Below are 20,097 nucleotides of genomic sequence, written 5' to 3'. Positions count from 1 at the left end.
ACTAGACAAAAATGAGGAAGTTAGTTAAACAGAAATTAAAAGGTACAGTGCCAAAATTAAAATTTCTGCAAGCTGCATGGAAACTTTTTAAAGACACCACAATAGAGGTTCAACTTAAATGTACACCCCAAATTAAAAAACATAAGTAAGAGAACCAAAAAAGAGCCACCATGGCTAAACAACGAAGTAAAAGAAGCACAAGAGGCAAAAAGGCATCCTTAAAAAGTAGAAGTTAAATCCTAGAGAGGAAAATAGAAAGGAGCATAAACTCTGGCAAATGAAGTGTAAAAATATAACTAAGAAGGCCAAAAGAGAATTTGATGGACAGCTAGCCAAAGACTCAAAAAGTAATAGCAAAAAATGTTTTAAGTACATCAGAAGCAGGAAGCGGCTAAACAACCAGTGGGGCCACTGGACGACTGAGATGCTAAAGAAGCACTCAAGGAAGATAAGGCCATTGCAGAGAAACAAAAATGAATTCTTTGCATCGGTCTTCAACCTTGAGGATGTGAGGGAGATTCCCAAACCTGAGCCATTCTTTTTAGGTGACAAATCTGAGGAACTGTCCCAGATTGAGGTGTCATTAGAAGAGGTTTTGGAACAAACTGATAAACTAAACAGTAATAAATCACCAGGACCAGATGGTATTCACGCAAGAGTTCTGAAGGAACTCAAAGGTGAAACTGCAGAACTACTAACTGTCGTCTGTAACCTATCATTTAAATCAGCTTCTGTACCAAATTACTGGAGGATAGCTAATGTGACGACAATTTTTTAAAGGGCTCCAGAGGTGACCCCGGCAATTACAGGACAGTAAACGTGACTTCAGTACCGGGCAAACTGGTTGAAACTATAGTAAAGAACAAAATTGTCAGGCACATAGATGAACATAATTTGTTGGGGAAGAGTCAACATGGTTTTTGTAAAGAGAAATCATGCCTCACCAATCTACTAGAATTCTTTGTGGGGGTCAAAAAGCACGTGGACTAGGGGAATGCAGTGGATATAGTGAATTTAGATTTTTAGAAAGCCTTTGACAAGGTCCCTCACCAAAGGCTCTTAAGCAAAGTAAGCAGTCCTGGGATAAGAGGGAAGGTTATCTCATGGATTGGTAACTGGTTAAAAGATAGGAAACAAAGGGTAGGAATAAATGGTCAGTTTTCAGAATGGAGAGAGGTAAATAGTGGTGTCCCCCAGGGGTCTATACTGGGACCAGTCCTATTCAACATACTGGAATTATCTGGAAAAAGGAGTAAACAGTGAGGTGGCAAAATTTGCAGAAGATAATTAAGTCACAGGCAGACTGTAAAGAGCTACAAAAGGATCTCAGAACTGGGTGACTGGGCAACAAAATGGCAGATGAAATTCAACGTTTATGAATGTAAAGTAATGCACATTGGAAAACATAATCCCAACTATACATATAAAATGATAGGGTCTAACTTAGCTGTTGCCCCTCAAGAACAAGATCTTGGCGTCATTGTGGAGAGTTCTCTGAAAACATCCACTCAATGTGCAGTGGCAGTCAAAAAGGTGAACAGAATGTTGGGAATCATTAAGAAAGGGATAGATAATAAGACAGAAAAGATCATATTGCCTCCATGGTACGCCCACATCTTGAATACTGCATGCAGACGTGGTCGCCTCATCTCAAAAGAGATATTGGAATTGGAAAAGGTTCAGAAAAGGGCAACCAAAATGATTAGGGATATGGAACAGCTGCCATATGAGGAGAGATGAATAGGACTGGGACTTTTCAGCTTGGAAAAGAGACAACTAAGCAGGGATATGATAGAGGTCTATAAAATCATGACTTGTGTGGAGAAAGTAAATAAGGAAGTGTTATTTACTCCTTCTCGTAACAGAAGAACTAGGGGCTACCAAATGAAATTAATAGGCAGCAGGTTTAAAACAAACAAAAGGAAGTATTTTTTCACACAACGCAGAGTTGACCTGTGGAACTCTGTGCCAGAGGATTTTGTAAAGGCCAAGACTATAACAGGGTTCAAAAAAGAACTAGATAAGTTCATGGAGGATAGGTCTATCAATGGCTATTAGCCAGGATGGTGCAGGGATGGTGTCCCTACAGGGAATGGATCACTTGATATTACCAGTTCTGTTCCTTCCCTCTGGGGCACCTGGCATTGGCCATTGTTGAAAGACAGGATACTGGGCTAGATGGACCTTTGGTCTGACCCGGTGTGACCATTCTTATGTTCCCTTCATCTTAATAAAAAGCAGAGACTGGGGGACAAGTGTTAATTCTGTCACTATAAATAAAGACAAAACCGCAAGTGCTTCTCCATGATCCTTTCAAGGAACTGAATGAAGTGTACAATATTTCACCCTGTGTGGGGTTGCTATATTTCCTCAGTTTTAGCAGACAGTTATGTCCTTTTTGCCAGCTCCTTCCTCTCGTTAGTGAAGGTTTGAAGACAACGGACTGGAATGTTTAGTTCTTTATTGGCAGTGCTGACATGCAGTTTCTGCAGTTACCATGTTAGATCACACACAATTCCTGCATTAGCAGCACTGTCTCACTGGTGAAAACTGCACAATTGTGAGATTTGTCAGCCTAGCTCATGGGAACTCCCAAGGATTAAGGATTACTGCGTAAATACTCACCGTCTGGTTAATTGGAGCCACAGCACACATTTCCTCACTCTTCCTTGATGGCAGCCACAAAACCGCAGCAGAGGTGCTCTCAGTAATACTTCCCCACACCTCACAGAGGTAGGTTTCAACGCTTAATTAGTATGTACAGTGCTTTGCAATCCTTGGATGGAAGGTGATCTGGAAGGGCAGACTTCTTATATCTTCTGCCACCCCCTTATCTGCGCAGGTGAATAGTCCTTCATCGTAGGAGTTGTGAGTGGTTACAAATGTCTGGGTCATTCAGATACCTTTTCTTTCCTTTCAGCTTCTTCTCCAAAATGGAGTCTTTTCCCTCTCCCAACACCTACCACCAACACTCACTACCAGACAGGCTAGTTAAAATCCATTTTACACAAAGCCATCACCTATAGTGTATTTCCAGGGCACTTAGCACTAATATTATCCATTCTCCTTTGGTCTCCTTTACAGTCAGAGACTGTAAACAAATTGGTAGCTAGCTTTATGGGTTCTAAGTGTGCTAAGACACACTTGGGCTCAGCACCACAGCCTTGCAATTCCGAAGACCTAAGTTAAGTAGTCAAATGATACACACATAGTTGTGTGTCGTAGATACGGGAGGTTTGTCCACAGCCCCAGATCCAAACAATGATAAGCAGCAATGCTCCGCATATCTGCTCAAGAGAGGTCCAGCAGAGGAAACTTCAGAATAGCAAGTAGGCACTAGGACCCCGATCCAGAGCATGAACAGCTTTAAGCAGGCGTGTAGTAAGTTCCATGGACTTCAAGCGCTTCAAGTGCTTGGCTGGATGAAGACCCTGGCCATGCTCAGATGTGTTCTGCTATTTTTGCACTGTCATGAACACTAAACTAACAAAAAAAAAAACTAGGGCTGTAAATTGCAGTTAACTCACGCAATTAACTCAAAAAAATTAATCGCGGTTTACTCGCACTGTTAAACAATAGAATACCAATTGAAATTTGTTAAATATTTTGGATGTTTTTCTACATTTTTAAATATATTGATTTCAATTACAACACAGTATACAAAGTTGACAGCGCTAACTTTATATTATTTTATTACAAATATTTGCACTGTAAAAAATGATAAACAAGAAATAGTATTTTTCAATTCACCTCATACAAGTACTGTAGTGCATTCTCTTTGTTGTGAAAGTGCAACTTACAAATGTAGATTTTTTTGTGTTACATAACTGAACTAAAAAACAAACAATGTAAAACTTTAGAGTCTACAAGTCCACTCAGTCCTACTTGTTGTTCAACCACGCTAAGAGACAAAAGTCTTTTTACATTTACAGGAGATAATGCTGCCCACTTCTTATTTACAATGTCACCAGAAAGTGAGAACAGGCATTCGCATGGCACTTTTGTAGCTGGCATTTCGAGGTATTTATGTGCCAGATATGCTAAACATTCATGTGACCCTTCATGCTTCAGCCACCATTCCAGAAGACATGCTTCTATGCTGATGATGCTTGTTAAAAAAATAATGCGTTAATTAAATTAGTGACTGAACTCCTTGGGGGAGAACTGTAGGTCTCCTGCTCTGTTTTACCCACATTCTGCCATATATTTCATGTTATAGTTGTCTCAGATGATGACCCAGCACATATTGTTCGTTTTAAGAACACTTTCACAGTAGATTTGACAAAACGCAAAGAAGGTACCCATGTGAGATTTCTAAAAATAGCTACAGCACTCGACTCAAGGTTTAAGAATCTGAAGTGCCTTCAAAAAACTGACAGGGACGAGGTGTGGAGCATGCTTCCAAAAGTCTTAAAAGAGCAATACTCTGATGTGGAAACTACAGAACCCAAACCACCAAAAAAGAAAATCAACCTTCTGCTGGTGGCATCTGACTCAGATGATGAACACGAACATGCGTCGGTCCACACTGCTTTGGATTGCTATCAAGCAGAACCCATCATCAGCATGGACGCATGTCCTCTGGAATGGCAGTAGAAACATCAAGGGACATATGAATCTTTAGCGCATCTGGCACGTAAATATCTTGCAAAGCCTGCTACAAAAGTGCCATGCGAACACCTGTTCTCACTTTCAGGTGACGTAAACAAGAAGAGGACAGCATTATCTCCTGCAAATGTAAACAAACTTGTTTGTCTGAGTAATTGGCTGAACAAGAAGTAGGATTGAGTGGACTTGTAGGCTCTAAAGTTTTACATTGATTTGTTTTTAAATGCAGTTTGTTTTTTTACATGATTCTGTGTTTGTAAGTTCAACTTTCATGATAAAGAGATTGCATTACAGTACTTATATTAGGTGAATTGAAAAATACTATTTCTTTCGGTTTTTAGTGAAAATATTTGTAATCAAAAAGAAATATAAAGTGAGCACTGTACACTTTGTATTGGGTGTTGTAACTGAAATCAATATATTTGGAAATGTAGGAAACATCCAACAATATTTAAATAAATGGTATATTATTGTTTAATCGCACAATTAATCGCGATTAATTTTTTTAATTGCTTGACAGCCCTAAAAAACATACCAAAAAGGTGTTAAGAAACACGCATTAGAATTGAGAATCATAGAACATGTCCACAGCACAGAAAGAGTGAACTGAGTATGTTCAAGTTCTTTTATATCCTTTAAGAGAGAACTAATTATTTTAGAGTTAGTGAGAGGGTCGGACTCCCAGCCCATAGAAAGTTAAACAAAGCAAAGGTAGCAGCAATAAAAGCTCCCACTCGGTGCCCTTAACCTTGACCTGCAGGAACCACTTTTAGTGAATGGTGAGTAGTTCGCTCTACAGGCCCAGCCAGTCACTGCTCCCTCTGAAATGTGCAACAAGGAGACAAATCGATGCCACGTGTGATGGTGGTTTGGGGATGTGAGCATCTGTCTAGAAGGAATCAGGCAGAACACCAGCTCCTGTTGCCAGGTCAAACAGCCAGACGACAATGATTTCTGATTGCTGTTGACCTGTACTGGATTTGAATAGTTCAAGGCTCTACCTCAAGGGCAATCCAGTCCCCGTTATCATTGACTAACATGTGCAGATCCAGAGCTCAAGATTTGATAAGTCCTACTTTTCCCCTTTCACCACTCCACCCTGCTCCACTTCGGATAAGGAGCCATATTTCCAAAACTGCAACTCCTTTCAGAGGCTGCAGCAACACCACAGATGTTGCTGGCAGTTTAATTGTGCTTTGTCCTTCATTGCTCTTTTATGGCCACTAAAAAAAGAAAAGTGTCAAGGGAAAAAATTTCCCCTTGTCATAGCTTTCCAGCTGGGATCCTGGCGAAGGGGATGGTAAACATCACAGTCCAAAAAAGGGAAAAAAAGCCATTAAAAATCCAAATGGTAATTCCCACCCATATGGCACAAGTACTCCATATATTTAGTTCTGCAAGACTAGCCTAGCCACTTAGTATTAGAAACAACCTAGAGGCAGGGGGAAGCTTCCCCCTTGTCGTTCGCTTTGGAGTTTTTCTTTAATTAGCCTTAAGAAAACACAGCATTCCTATCTGAACAATCCACGTTTCTGGTTATTTATTCAGTTCCCCACTGCTGCACATTACCCAGCCATACACTGCAGGAATACATCATTTCTCATTGGCATTTGCTAGCAGCCTCCACAGGCAGCTCACCGCACCAGGGGGAACTGGACAGACAGCCTCCTCAACATGCAATTGCAAGGGTTGGGCAGAGCCCAGGTCAAGTTGGAGGAGATACACTTCACCAGCAAAGAGGTGGGGAGGAGGCCTGGAGAGTTATGGTGTGACACAAAACGTACATGGATAGGAAATGCACATTTATATCCATTTCCCAAAAGCAGTTTCACCTCAGTTTTCACAAAAAAACCCCACCTACCAACGTGGTCAATCAATGTTGCGAGGATAACATCTGGATACAAAGAAAAACACTCTATTCAGAGGCCCCCACAACCTGTAGTCTGTCTTTGTAGGAGTCCAAATTCTCAGTGGGTTAGTGGGCTGACCTATAGTGTCCTTTCACCTGGTTGTCTGTCCAGGACAGAATTATATTTGCATCTTCCAGCAGCTACTTTATCTCAATAATGCCTCACTAGGGGAAGTTTCACCAATAAATAAGTAAATAAATAAATATCACTTTTTGTGCACAAAATTCAGAACTGGGATTGTTACACAGACCTATCAGGGATGTGAGATGGATGGAGCATTATATCAGTGAGATATTCAGCTGCGAGAGAGGGACTGGATGGAGACACAAGCACAAAGTTAAGAATCTCTGGCTATATCAAAGGGGAGTATTGTGTTGGGACAAAGGGGTATCACCCAAAAAGGAATGTGTCCTCCAGATTAGTACCTGGATTAATTACAGGTGCATTTAGCGAAAAGCTGGCAGGGATACACCACCCAATTTGTTTCACTAGCAGTTGTTCTCGTTGGCACCGCTGGACGTTTTTCCAACTCCTCTTGTGGCAGAGAGGTTGCCGGTGAATAGTAGTAGAGTGTGTGGTTTTTCTTTTTGGCTTTTTTAGGAAGAGGATTTATAGATCTGAGAAGATCCAAGTAAAACAGAAGGAAAAGAGAAAAGGCAGAACATGAGGACAGAGATGTCTGGACACACGTGCATGTGTTGTTGGGGTTAAGTATGAATGAGGTCAAGAAGTCAGATACTTGTACCTGAGCATGAGGTTCATCAGCTGTAGCCCCTCCCCTTTCAGGAAGCGATCACGGTTGGAGCTCAGCATTAGACAGGAACAGAGAGAGTCAAACAGGTTCTCCATCATTTCCTGCTCCTCGGCCGTGCTTGGATTGTGTCGTTTAAACACCTGCATGCCAAAGGGGACAAAAAAAATGTAAGCCCTTACTTGGTTGCATATGGACACTGACATCAAACGCAAATTAACATTTTGCACGGCAAAACTTCAGAGTTTAACTTGTAAATTACAATTTTGCATAAGCCTGCAACTGTAATGGTAGCAACCACCCCCTCGGTGTATTACCCCTCATATCTCTGCTCCTTTCTCACCCCATGTGGCGTGGCTGACTGTTATTGCCACGTCCCAAATGGCTGCTAACAAATGGGATTAGATCGAAAGCACAACAGGAGGAAGTGCTGGAAAAACGGGAACAGGTTGGTTACCTAACCTACAGCACAATGAGGTTACAGCTGATTACCAGAGGCATAACTACTGCTGACTGTGTACTCAGATGACCTCCTCTTTGTGCTTGTTTGTGTGTACTAAAGAAATCTATGATCACTTGAAATAGTCACCCTACCACCACCCCACTAGCACCCCTTGATAGTCACTTATGCCATTCCTGACCTCCTCCCAACCAATCATTAGTTTTTCCTATGATTTTTTTCTTCTGCACCCCAAAGACAGGGCCTCCCCTGTTGTCACTAGTCTTTATGCCTTGTTTTTTGCTTAGTTTCTTCCTCAAACCTTCCCTGTATGCAAGCCTCACATGACTACAATACAGCTGAACAGTCCTGGATAGTGAACACCAGAAGCAGTTGCTGAGTGAAGCAAATATAAGCCTGCACAGCAGCACCCTAGACCTTACCCACGCATCTCACCATCACTTCAGCAAACAAGAAGTCATTAAGGATACAAACCTGAACAAACCCCCTTAAATGGTAAACCGGCAATGCGGTCTAGTGCACGGAGCAGAGGACGCCAGGAGCACCCGAGTTCTAATCCTCGCTTTATCTTCAAGTCTTTATGTGGCTTTACGTAAACCATTAACTTCTTTCATGCCTCAGTACTCACATCTCTAAAATGGGGACAACCCCCACCTGTCTTAGAGGGTGAGCTCCCGGTGGAAGTTTCTAAAGTACTATGAAAGTGCTGAAGAGCGAGCATTATAATGCTACAATGTATACAAGACGCCAAGACAGAGCAATACCTAGCATCTCTTCCACTCCGGTTACTCTTTTTGCTCACCACTCTTTTCAACCCCAATCAGTGAGTCTCTCAATGGCAGACCAGAAGCATATGAATTACTCACAGATAACTGCTGAAGCAGCACATCGATCCCATCCAGCTCCCCAAGCAATTCCCTGTTGTCTAGAGGAGAAAAAAAGAGAGGAAAAAATGAAGCTAACTGTCAGATTTTACAGCCGTCTAACACTGATACATCAGCAAACAAAATCAATACAGCTTGACAGAGTACAAAAGCTGCAGAGAGACAGAGAAAGCAAGGGGAAGCCAGAGGCAGAAGAGTGCTGTCATGATCTGAAACAAGCCTGGATCCTATCCTAACAGAATATCAATAGCAGGGCTGCATCTCACCATCATTATTCTGGAGCAGAATGGCCAGCACCTCACTGCAGTACAGCTTATTGGCATCAAAAGGCATCTTTGCCTGTTGGAAAAAACAAGGATGAGAAACCCATCAGGGGCATTGCTCTGGGTGTTTATTTTGATTTAGAGAATGTGCTAAGCAGATCACTCAACACATGAGCAACGATTAAAACTAAACACAAACAGCAATAATCTTACAATCTGACTCAGTGCCAAGAAAAAAAATTAATTCTTCTCACTGATTTAAAAAAAAAAAAAAATCAGATCAACTCTGATCCTTGCCGATATCTTCAGAGGCAAAAGCTTGCGTAATCAAGTATGCCTAGCAAAGTCTACAAACCGCGAAGCTGAACATGGCCTGCCCCTGGTTGCTTATGGGGAGAAATGTGTTAGGATTTTCCATACACACCTACAGAAATAAAGATTATACGTAGGTATGTGTGCACGTATCCTCACCCCATTGTGAACAACGTACACCCACCTCACCAGAAACTAAATTAGGGTCAAATGAATCACAGTAAAGCTACCCAGTGGCAAACGCTGACCTCATACACCCTGACAAGGGCCTGAGATGCATCAAGCAGGGCAGCAGGCAAGACACTTGCACTGCCATGGTCCAGACTGTATCGGGGCTCTGGGTCTCAATCCCACATCTTGCAGTAACACTCCAGTCACTCGGACATGATGAAAGCGAACAGGCTAGAACTCTTTCTTGGAAGAAAGGCAAGACCCTTGGACTGGGATCATGAATCATGCTTAACTCCCCAGTTTTACCTACCAGGCAGTTTCATTTGAGGGAACAGTTACAGACTGGACAGTAGCAGTTCAGAAGCACTAATGTGGGTCAGTTCACCAAAGGCATTTACAAAACAGGCAGCCTCCTTTAGGGCTTTTACTTTCCACTGTCTGGCCATTAATCTTCCCTTGTACACAGAGAAAAAAGTAGTAACACAAAAAGGGTTAGGTTTAAAATAGTGTTTGCACCAGCCACTCTCTGCCTGCCATACACAGCTACCTGCAGCTTCACTAAGGGAGCAGTCACTACGCAAGGTGTCCTCTGGACCAGTCAACTCAGTCCGTTGCCACATTAGAAAGAACAAGAGAGATTAATATCAAATGACACTAATGGAAACTAGAATGCACCAAGGAGTTTCAATGTACTGTTTACACTAAGCCTTTTCCCCAGAAAGATCCCAAACCGCTCTACAGACTGCAGTTCTCAGTACCAATCTGCCAGCTCTGGAGATGGAGCATGGCAGCCATTCTGGGCCATCTGTAACAGTAACCAATGAAACCGGTGCATTCCAACTCCCTGTTGAGACAGGCACTGTGAAATAACAGTCTGTCTCTTACCCACACTCCTGGGTGAGACACACAGTGTACACTAGCAACACAATACAATTTTTATGAGCAAGTAAAACATAGCTTCTCCTCTTGAGGGCGTTTTGATGGACAGAATGCAATTAACCAAGTTAGAATACAGTCAGAAAACCAGAGCTCACACATCTTTACTCTTGTGAAAGAGCCAGGTCTCTTTAGTGACCTTTGGCCAGAGCCTTTGTTCTACGTCCCATCCTGAGGATGGGACCTCCAGCAGCACAGAGCCCTTACCACATGTTGAGGCACTGGCTTAATACTCTTCTCCTGGAACCGGCACTATCTACTAACTCACCAAAGCCACTTCTTGGGAAAAACAGGCTTGCAGGTGTTGACTGGACAAAGACTTCTTATGCTTATCCCAGCCCAAGATGTGGTCCTGGATCAGCACATCTGTTTGCATGCAAAGGGATAACGTATTTGGCTCAAAAGAAGCCTGAATGTGTTCAGGGAATAAATCAGCAACACGCTCTCGAGGACTGCGATGCAACTTAACAGACTGAGGGCTCACTCACTGACAACAAAAAAAGAGAACCAAACGCCCACACAAAGCAAGGAAGGTATTTCCCATCCAATGCTGAAGCAATGGGAGGGGGCAGGCGCGTGTCTGCGGTGGCAGAAACGTTCAAATCAGCCAAGTACTGCCAAAAGCAAAGGTCACTGAATAAAATTTCATTAGTGTGAACCTTCCCACAATGACAGCTGTAAGCAAGAGTGAACACTGCCTGACCACATTGCACTCACACCCTGCAGAAATTAAAACAGGTCAGAATGAAGACAATGCCTGCCTTCAGCACCAGGCTTTCCAGGCTGTCAGCGTTCACGTTTGGCTGCACTAACCAGGGGAATCCAAGTGCTGATTATTTTGCTTTCCTAAGTTTCTAAGTCTTTCAGCTGTCAGAGTAATTACATAGTAGAGAGTAGGTCTGCATTTAGTACATACTTGCCTGGAATACAATTAGCTTTACTTTTTTTTGTTTTTAGCCAAACGAAACATAATTATGTTACCACCTGCAGTCAGAAATTATAGGTTACTCCTGCTAACAGCTACGTAAGGGACACAGAGGAACATCTGCGCACTTATGCAATTGGTGGAATATATTTTGTGGTTCAGTTACCTTTTGACTACTAAGGTGTTCTGTGCGGCGGGGCGGGGGAGTTCTCCACTGCTGGAGGTGCTATCTTCTGAATGAGACAAAGGCAAGGGCTTGACCACTAGCATGCCCTCAGCGCATGAACAGGGCTGTTAGCTCACTGGCTGCAACAGCACCCCCACAAGCCCCTTCTGAAGGGAGACTCACCTGCTATTTCATACGGGATGTTTGCATGCGCTCTCCATTGTTTTCAATAGACTCTTCAAGGTTAACATCATCTCAGCATTTTCCTTGTGGGCATCCAAGCACTGAATCCTTCTGAAACTTACCCCAGCCCAAGGTGGGTCTTGGGCAAACACTCCTTTGCATGCAAAGGATTAAGTACTTGGCTCTTCCTTTGAGGTATTTATTTCCCCTTCCTACCCCGTACTGGTTTTTCTGCAGAAGCAGCTAACAAGGCTGCCTTTTCTTTAATTGTCCACCAGCATTACCAGGAGGAACACGCATGACTCAGAAGACAAAAAGTGCTTGCTAGTGCGTAACAGCAGTGGAGAACGTTAACATGTGGTACCAGTGGTCTGGGTTTATTTCTTGGCAACAGTGTAATCAAAACAAAAAACAGATCCTTCTTATTCAGAGAACATTCCCCACCACATCCTAATAGTTACACAGAAGGGAGTTTGGAGCCTTAACAAGTTAAAATTACTAACATAGGCCCCGATCCCTGCAATTGCAGACATCAGGGTGACTACTACACCCACGCAGAGTCCTGGTCGTATCAATGGGGCTTCTTGCAGGCACAAGGGTTGATCTACATGGGCTCTTGTTGCAGGATCAGGGCCATATTTACCAAACAGAACACATGAGAAAAACAAAAAAGCAAAGTCTCAGAAAACACAAATTATTACAGAAACTCTACCAGCCTGAGACTCAAATTGGAACACTTCCCCACAGACTCCCTAAGCCCCATCCACAGGTGCTAGCATACAAAAGTATGTTCTTCCAATTTTTGGTGCTCCACAAAAAATTCAAGAGGCACATTTTCCAGCCTGGAAGAGGGAAGGCTTGAAATCTATTGCATTCACAGGTGTTGGGAGTGGAAGGGAAGGAGAAATGTAAGGAATTGTGAAATCTGCATTAAATGGGAGAGTCAATACTACTAGCCCTGGGCTTTTGGTATTTATGCCAGACATCACCTGAAATGCAGCAGATTCCAGGTCACTGGCTTGTTGCTTATTATTCTGATACCTCTTGAAGGATGAAAGAGGAATAAACTCACCTTCAGTCTCTTGAGCAACCATTGCATGAGGCCCTGCTGCGCAGCTTCCGTACACATCTCTGGCCGGAACTCTGCCATGTTCTCAACGATCGCTGACAAGAAAGACACAGATCGCAGCCTGAGCCCATTTCCTTTCTATTTGTGCTCCAGTCCTCTCCCAAACAGAGGCACCTCCCCCATCTCCACACTGCTCTGTCAGTTTTAATGTCCTTCCAAGGGTTGCAGTTCTTGTTTCAAAGTTAGAGGTCTTATTTAAGCTACACTAGGTATAGGGCACTGTCTCCATTTTCTCATTTCCACGGTGATCCATCTTCAGACCATATGTTACCAGCTCCTGCAGGGGGAGCCTGAAGAAGCTGTGAACTACCTTTCCCTCATCCCTAGCCAGAGTTCCTGCACCATCCCATGTAGCAATTCCTGCAGGGAAAGGCTGAATTACAAAGATTAGTTCTCAGCAGTGATGTGAACAAAACAAAGATTCCTACTTCCAGCCTCACATTCCTCCTCAGCTTTCAGAAAGGATGCAGAGCCAGAGAAATGACATCTTTAAATGAGTACCAAAAGTCCCTGACAGCACAGCTTTGAATGTTCTGCAGGTCATTCGAACTGGCCACAGAAGTCTGTGTGTAAAAAAATGAAATGGAGCCCACCTAATGGATTACTCTAAAGAAACAGGTTTCAGAGTAACAGCCGTGTTAGTCTGTATTCGCAAAAAGAAAAGGAGTACTTGTGGCACCTTAGAGACTAACCAATTTATTTGAGCATGAGCTTTCATGAGCTACAGCTCACTTCATCGGATGCATACCGTGGAAACTGCAACAGACTTTATATACACACAGAGAATATGAAACAATACCTCCTCCCACCCCACTGTCCTGCTGGTAATAGCTTATCTAAAGTGATCATCAAGTTGGGCCATTTCCAGCACAAATCCAGGTTTTCTCGCCCTCCACCCCCCCACACACAAATTCACTCTCCTGCTGGTGATAGCCCATCCAAAGTGACAACTCTCCACACAATGTGCATGACAATCAAGCTGGGCCATTTCCTGCACAAATCCAGGTTCTCTCACCCCCCTACCCCCCTCCCAAAAACCACACACACAAACTCACTATCCCGCTGGCAATAGCTCATCCAAAGTGACCACTCTCCCCACAATGCGCATGATAATCAAGGTGGGCCACCCCCAGCAAATCCAGGGATTTGTGCTGGGGGTGGCCCACCTTGATTATCATGCGCATTGTGGGGAGAGTGGTCACTTTGGATGAGCAGGGATTTGCTGGGGGTGGCCCACCTTGATTATCATGCGCATTGTGGGGAGAGTGGTCACTTTGGATGAGCAGGGATTTGCTGGGGGTGGCCCACCTTGATTATCATGCGCATTGTGGGGAGAGTGGTCACTTTGGATGAGCTATTGCCAGCGGGATAGTGAGTTTGTGTGTGTGGTTTTTGGGAGGGGGGTGAGGGGGTGAGAGAACCTGGATTTGTGCAGGAAATGGCCCAACTTGATTGTCATGCACACTGTGTGGAGAGTTGTCACTTTGGATGGGCTATCACCAGCAGGAGAGTGAATTTGTGTGGGGGGGTGGAGGGCGAGAAAACCTGGATTTGTGCTGGAAATGGCCCAACTTGATGATCACTTTAGATAAGCTATTACCAGCAGGACAGTGGAGTGGGAGGAGGTATTGTTTCATATTCTCTGTGTGTATATAAAGTCTGCTGCAGTTTCCACGGTATGCATCCGATGAAGTGAGCTGTAGCTCACAAAAGCTCATGCTCAAATAAATTGGCTAGTCTCTAAGGTGCCACAAGTACTCCTTTTCTTTTTATAAATTGGTTAGTCTCTAAGGTGCCACAAGTACTCCTTTTCTTTTTTCTAAAGAAACAGAATTTTTTCAGAGAACAGCCTCTCATTCACTTTAATCACTGTGCTTTACAGAGAAACAATAACGAGCATTTAAAGTAAACATATACCTCAACTGTTAACAAATTGTAGCCCCCAGAGACATACGTGGATGGTCACCAGGTACTAACACCCCCTGCTTTCATTTGCGTGAAGAGACAAAACAAAATATCTATTTATTTTCCTAATATGAACTTGACATGGAAGCCATTGCTGTCATTGCCAACGGGATACTATGCAACTGTGAGAGGGGAAGGTGATGACAGAATGGAAGCATTCTGCAAGACAGTTGCCACATTGCGCAAAAGTTTGAGGGCCCATAAAGTAGTGTTGTTACAGCAGTGGTTCTCCACCAGGGGATATGTACCCTGGGGGTACTCAGAGGTCTTCCAGGGGGTACATCAACTCATCTACATATTTGCCTAGTTTTGCAACAGGCTACAGAAATAGAGACATGCACAGATACAAAATGTGTGTCTGCATCTGATCTGCGAAACACAAACACGGTCAGCGGATATCCGCAGATTTGCAGGGCCCTACACATAAAAAGCACTAGCCAAGTCAGTACAAACTAAAATTTCATACAAATAATGACTTGTTTATACTGCTTTATATATCAGTGGTTTTCAAACTCCAAGTCGCAACCCCAGTACTGGACTGCAGAACGGAAGGCACTGGGTTGCAGCGGCTCTGGTCAGCACCACCAACCGCGCCATCAAAAGTCCCATCGGCGGTGCTGCCCGGCTAAGGCAGGCTAGTGCCCACCTGTTCTGACACCACGCTGCGCCCCGGAACAGCCAGCAGCAGGTCCGGCTTCTCGGTGGGGCAGCCATGAGGCTCCGTGCGCTGTCCCCGCCCCGAGCACCGGCTCTACACTTCCATTGGCTGGCAACCAGCCAATGAGAGCTGGGGGGGCAGTGCCGGTGGGCAAGAGCCGCACAGAGCCACTTGTGTGCCTAGGACCTAGACCTGCTCCTGGCCACTTCCGGGGCACAGCGTGGTCCAAGGACAGGCAGGAAGCCTGCCTTAGCATCTCCGCTGTGCCGCTGACTGGGAGCCGCCCAAGGTAAGCCCACACCCCAATCCCCTGCCCCAGCCCTGAGCCCCCGCCAAACCCAGAGCCCCTTCCTGCACCCCAAACCTCTCATCCCCAGCCCCACCCCAGAGCCTGCACCCCCAACCCTGAGCCCCCTCCCACACCCTGAACCCCTCATTCCCAGCCTCACCCCGCAGCCCTCACCCCAACCCTCTCCTGCACCCCACATCCCTCATCCCCAGCTCCATTGGGTCGCAGGCATCATTCTTCTTCAACTGGGTCACCAGGAAAAACGTCTGAAAACCACTGCTACACACTATACACTGAAATGTAAGTACAATATTTATATTCCAATTGATTTATTTTAGAATTACGTGGTAAAAATGAGAAAGTCATTTTTCAGTAGTAGTGTGGCTATGACACTTTTGTATTTTTATGTCTGATTTTGTAAGCAAGTAGTTTTTAAGGGGATACATAAGACAAATCAGCCTCCTGAAAGGATACTGTAGCCTGGAACGGCTGAGAGCCACTGTGTTATAGGATACGTATCCTGGGCTCTAGATCAGGGGTTCTCAGGACAATTTTTTTGGTGGCCTAAGAGTGTGGCCACCAACTTTCACTGGTGGCCACTCTGAAAATTTTTCCAAACCTGAGCCCCGCTGCCCTGGGTTGAAGCCCAGAGCCGAAGCCCAGGGCCTGAAGCCTGCTGATCACACACACTGGCCCCATGTGTTTGCGGGGGTGCTGTCCGGATCCTCCGGGAGGCTGCTGATCCCCTGTTGGCGGTGCCAGCAAACACCAAGGCAGCCAGGAGCAACAGTTGGGCGCTGCAGGGAGGGGTCGCTGCTTTGCCTCTCCCCTTCCCCCATCTCCACCTAGGAGGCTGTTGTGGCTGCAGAAAAATCCCCTGGTGGCCACATTTGAGAACCACTGCTCTAGATGGTAACAAATTAATGGCACATTTATTCCTAAGAAACACAGCTGTGATAAATGAAGAAACTCTTTTGGCAGACTACAGAAAAATACATTTAATACATTAAGAGGAGGCGGCCTCTTAAAATAATACAGCTTCCTGTAATGAAGTTATCTGTTGAACAGATTTATGCTTTATTACTAGCAAGCTAAATGAAAGCAGTATTACAGGAAATTAATGCAAGGCCTTTTCTGCCCACTGTGGTAGTTCACAATGGGGACAGACTACATACGCCCGCCCCTCTGTTGACTGTGTCAAAAAGCAATACTGTACTGTAACATCCCCTTACCAAGAGTGTTATGGACTCCGTCAGCCTCCTCTTTTACACCTTCATCTAGGCGCTCTAAATTCTGGACCAGCAAGGCCACAACCTGGCCATCAACCTAAGTCATTGAGGCCACATGGAGAAAAGAGGATTGGCAGGGAGAAGGGAGAGTGGGGTGGAGAGGGGAAAGAAAGGGAAGAAAGAAAAAAAAAGCAATAAGCACAACAGAAGCACTCCAGAAAGCATGCCTCTGATCAGGAGACATGAACAATCTTGCTCTGAAATCTCAGAGCCAGCAAAGGATTCAAAAAGTAAATTCACCACTTCGTTTTTCTTAGACAATTTTTGTGTCAGATAAAACAGAAAAACATCTGGAGGAAAAATATGAACCTTGTCAGAGTCTGTTATTCCCCAGATCACCCTGATTGATTTATAATCTCCCTGAATTTCCAAGTGCTAGACACTAAAAATCAACTGGGTATCAGCTGCCGGTCAGCTATAAAAGCAGCTCCCCTGGTTTCAATTGCTTGTTGCTGGTTTATCTGCATTTTTTTCTTGGCTGCCAGAAAGCAGCTGAAACAACGCCTGTGAAGGCAGCATCAAAATGTAAGGGCTCAGCAGTCACACAGAGGGAAGTCTTCGTTCTAGGGGCAGAAACACAGGTTTTTAAAAAAGGATGGTTTTGGCTTCCATTATGCGTGACATCACGTAGTCACCCTGGCCAAAGCCAACTGTAAATGATTAAAAATGAATCTGACTTCCATGGCAGTTTAGGAGAAGCCTTGGATGGCATTCATTTGGGCACTGCCTTGACTAGGGTTGAAAGGTATGAGGTAAGATCACGTTAGCCAGCTCAATCCAACGCCTGCTAAAGCTCAGTCACAACAAGGTGAGTTGTACTTTTGCGCATGCTGAGCTGGCTGAGTTAAAGCCTAGGCTCTGTGCAACGTACAGGAAGACACTCCCTGCCCCAGAGAGCTTACACACTTCAAAACGTCTGTACATTTCGGAGTGCAACACCCCTGTTAAGTACCTCCACTCTACATTCATTGAGATGAAATGGCATGCTCCAGGCCACACAGCAAGTCAACAACAAAAATGGGAATCCAGATTCTGAAGTTTGTAGATCCCAGCCCCAACCAAAATCAACCCACTAAACAAACAGCATTACTTTAGTCCTGCTACTAGCTAAAGTCTAATGTGACAATCCTCAGTTTTAAATAGGAGAGTGGAAAATGCAAGCACAGTGTCATAGAATATCAGGGTTGGAAGGGACCTCAGGAGGTTCTAGTCCAACCCCCTGCTCAAAGCAGGACCAATCCCCAACTAAATCATCCCTGCCAGGGCTTTGTCAAGCCTGACCTTAAAAACCTCTAAGGAAGGAGATTCCACCATCTCCCTAGATAACCCATTCCAGTGCTTCAACACCCTCCTAGTGAAAAAGTTTTTCCTAATATCCAACCTAAACCTCCCCCACTGCAACTTGAGACCATTACTCCTCGTTCTGTCATCTGCCACCACTGAGAACAGTCTAGATCCATCCTCTCTGGAACCCCCTTTCAGGTAGTTGAAAGCAGCTATCAAATCCCCCCTCATTCTTCTCTTCCGCAGACTAAACAATCCCAGTTCCCTCAGCCTCTCATAAGTCATGTGTTCCAGTCCCCTAATCATTTTTGTTGCCTTCCGCTGGACTCTTTCCAATTTTTCCACATCCTTCTTGTAGGTTGGGGCCCAGAACTGGACACAGTACTCCAGATGAGGCCTCATCAATGTCGAATAGAGGGGAACAATCATGTCCCTCGATCTGCTGGCAATGCCCCTACTTATACAGCCCAAAATGCCATTGGCCTTCTTGGCAACAAGGGCACACTGCTGACTCATATCCAGCTTCTCATCCACTGTAACCCCTGGGTCCTTTTCTGCAGAACTGCTGCCGAGCCATTTGGTCCCTAGTCTATAGCGGTGCATGGGATTCTTCCGTCCTAAGTGCAGGACTATGCATTTGTCCTTGCTGAACCTCAACAGATTACTTTTGGCCCAATCCTCTAATTTGCCTAGGTCCCTCTGTATCCTATCCCTACCCTCCAGTGTATCTACCACTCCTCCAAGTTTAGTGTCGTCTGCAAACTTGCTGAGGGTGCAATCCATGCCATCCTCCAGATCGTTAATGAAGATATTGAACAAAACTGGCCCCAGGACCGACTCATTTGCTAACTGAGGTTTTCTAGATGCTCAGTGAGTGCAGGAACAGCAGGGTTTAGCTTGCTGTAGTAGGTAATGCAACAATCTCTACACAGGCCTCCCAAAGCTATGCCCACATCCTTAAAATAAAGGAGCCATCTAGAAGCAGATATATCGTGTTTTCTCATGACATGGCTGACCCGTTTCTTTCGAAGTGAACAATCAAACCTGGCTATAGTGAGCTGGTGACAAGAAACACACAGGAAGAGCTTGTTCGATGTACTGCTTTCAGTGCATTTTATAGAAAGGACCCTCCCTATCAGCTCCCCTTTTCCATTTCATTCATCCAGCAACCCTTCTATGAAGGGACTGTAATTAAAAACAGCCCAAAGGCCAGTCAGAGGAACTCAACTCAGGGCCACCGTAATTAACCTTTGGACAGCAACATTACAGCGACTAGGCAAGAGGGATTGTAGGAGAAAGAATACAGCAGTCTTCTCACCCTGCTCCTCTAAGAAACCATAATCCCCTATCCCCTTAATCTTGGCATAATTGTTAGAGTCCAAGCCAGAGTCCAGGTGTTTCACAAACACAGCAATTTATTTGGAGAAACTGCCTGAAAGGAGAATGGACTCCCATCTCTTGCATACAGTTACAACTACTTCTACTGACATCCCTTCCCTGCAATGTACTTCTGCTCAAATTGGCAGCTTTTACCTTCTACTACAATGCTGTAAAAAAGGATATCCTGCCCAAACACCAAGAAAAAAGGCTATCCCACCAACACAGCAGATGAGAGGCACTCGGTACCGTTAATTAAACCGAAAGTTCCTTCATGAAGGAAAGTAAGATGTCATGCGGTTGTTTAATCTCTATGGAATAAGGGATAATTAAACTCTCTTCCACCCTTAGAATAAGTATGTGGCAGGATGAGTTTGTCTGCTTATACATGAAGAATTTTGAGCATTTTCTTTGCTTGTGTAACAAGAACAACGTCAGATCCACCTTGGTAGGATCCTGCCTTTGTTACTAGGCTTGAAGCAGACAATATTGGGTGAACAGCTACAGGCTGCATTATGAAGGTCAGACTAGATGATC

General features: G+C 44.4%; 1 protein-coding gene across 2 annotated transcripts in view; it reads right to left on the bottom strand.

The window, feature by feature from the left end:
• Positions 1–20,097, bottom strand: part of CTNNBL1 (catenin beta like 1) — a 112,521-nt gene that overhangs the window by 54,642 nt on the left and 37,782 nt on the right. Inside the window, exons 6-10 of one of the 2 annotated variants that reach the window (XM_073308594.1) lie at positions 16,843–16,936; positions 12,642–12,733; positions 8,880–8,952; positions 8,596–8,654; positions 7,264–7,412 (exon numbers count right to left, since the gene is read on the bottom strand). In XM_073308594.1, the coding sequence (XP_073164695.1) occupies positions 7,264–7,412; positions 8,596–8,654; positions 8,880–8,952; positions 12,642–12,733; positions 16,843–16,936 (467 nt within the window). The remainder of the gene's footprint in view (positions 1–7,263; positions 7,413–8,595; positions 8,655–8,879; positions 8,953–12,641; positions 12,734–16,842; positions 16,937–20,097) is intronic. The other variant, XM_073308595.1, reaches the window with a different exon arrangement.

Source organism: Lepidochelys kempii, chromosome 13, assembly GCF_965140265.1.
Source record: "Lepidochelys kempii isolate rLepKem1 chromosome 13, rLepKem1.hap2, whole genome shotgun sequence".
Lineage (NCBI taxonomy): Eukaryota > Metazoa > Chordata > Testudines > Cheloniidae > Lepidochelys > Lepidochelys kempii.
Note: the sequence above shows the minus strand (reverse complement) of the source record. Positions and strands in the feature narration are given on the sequence as shown.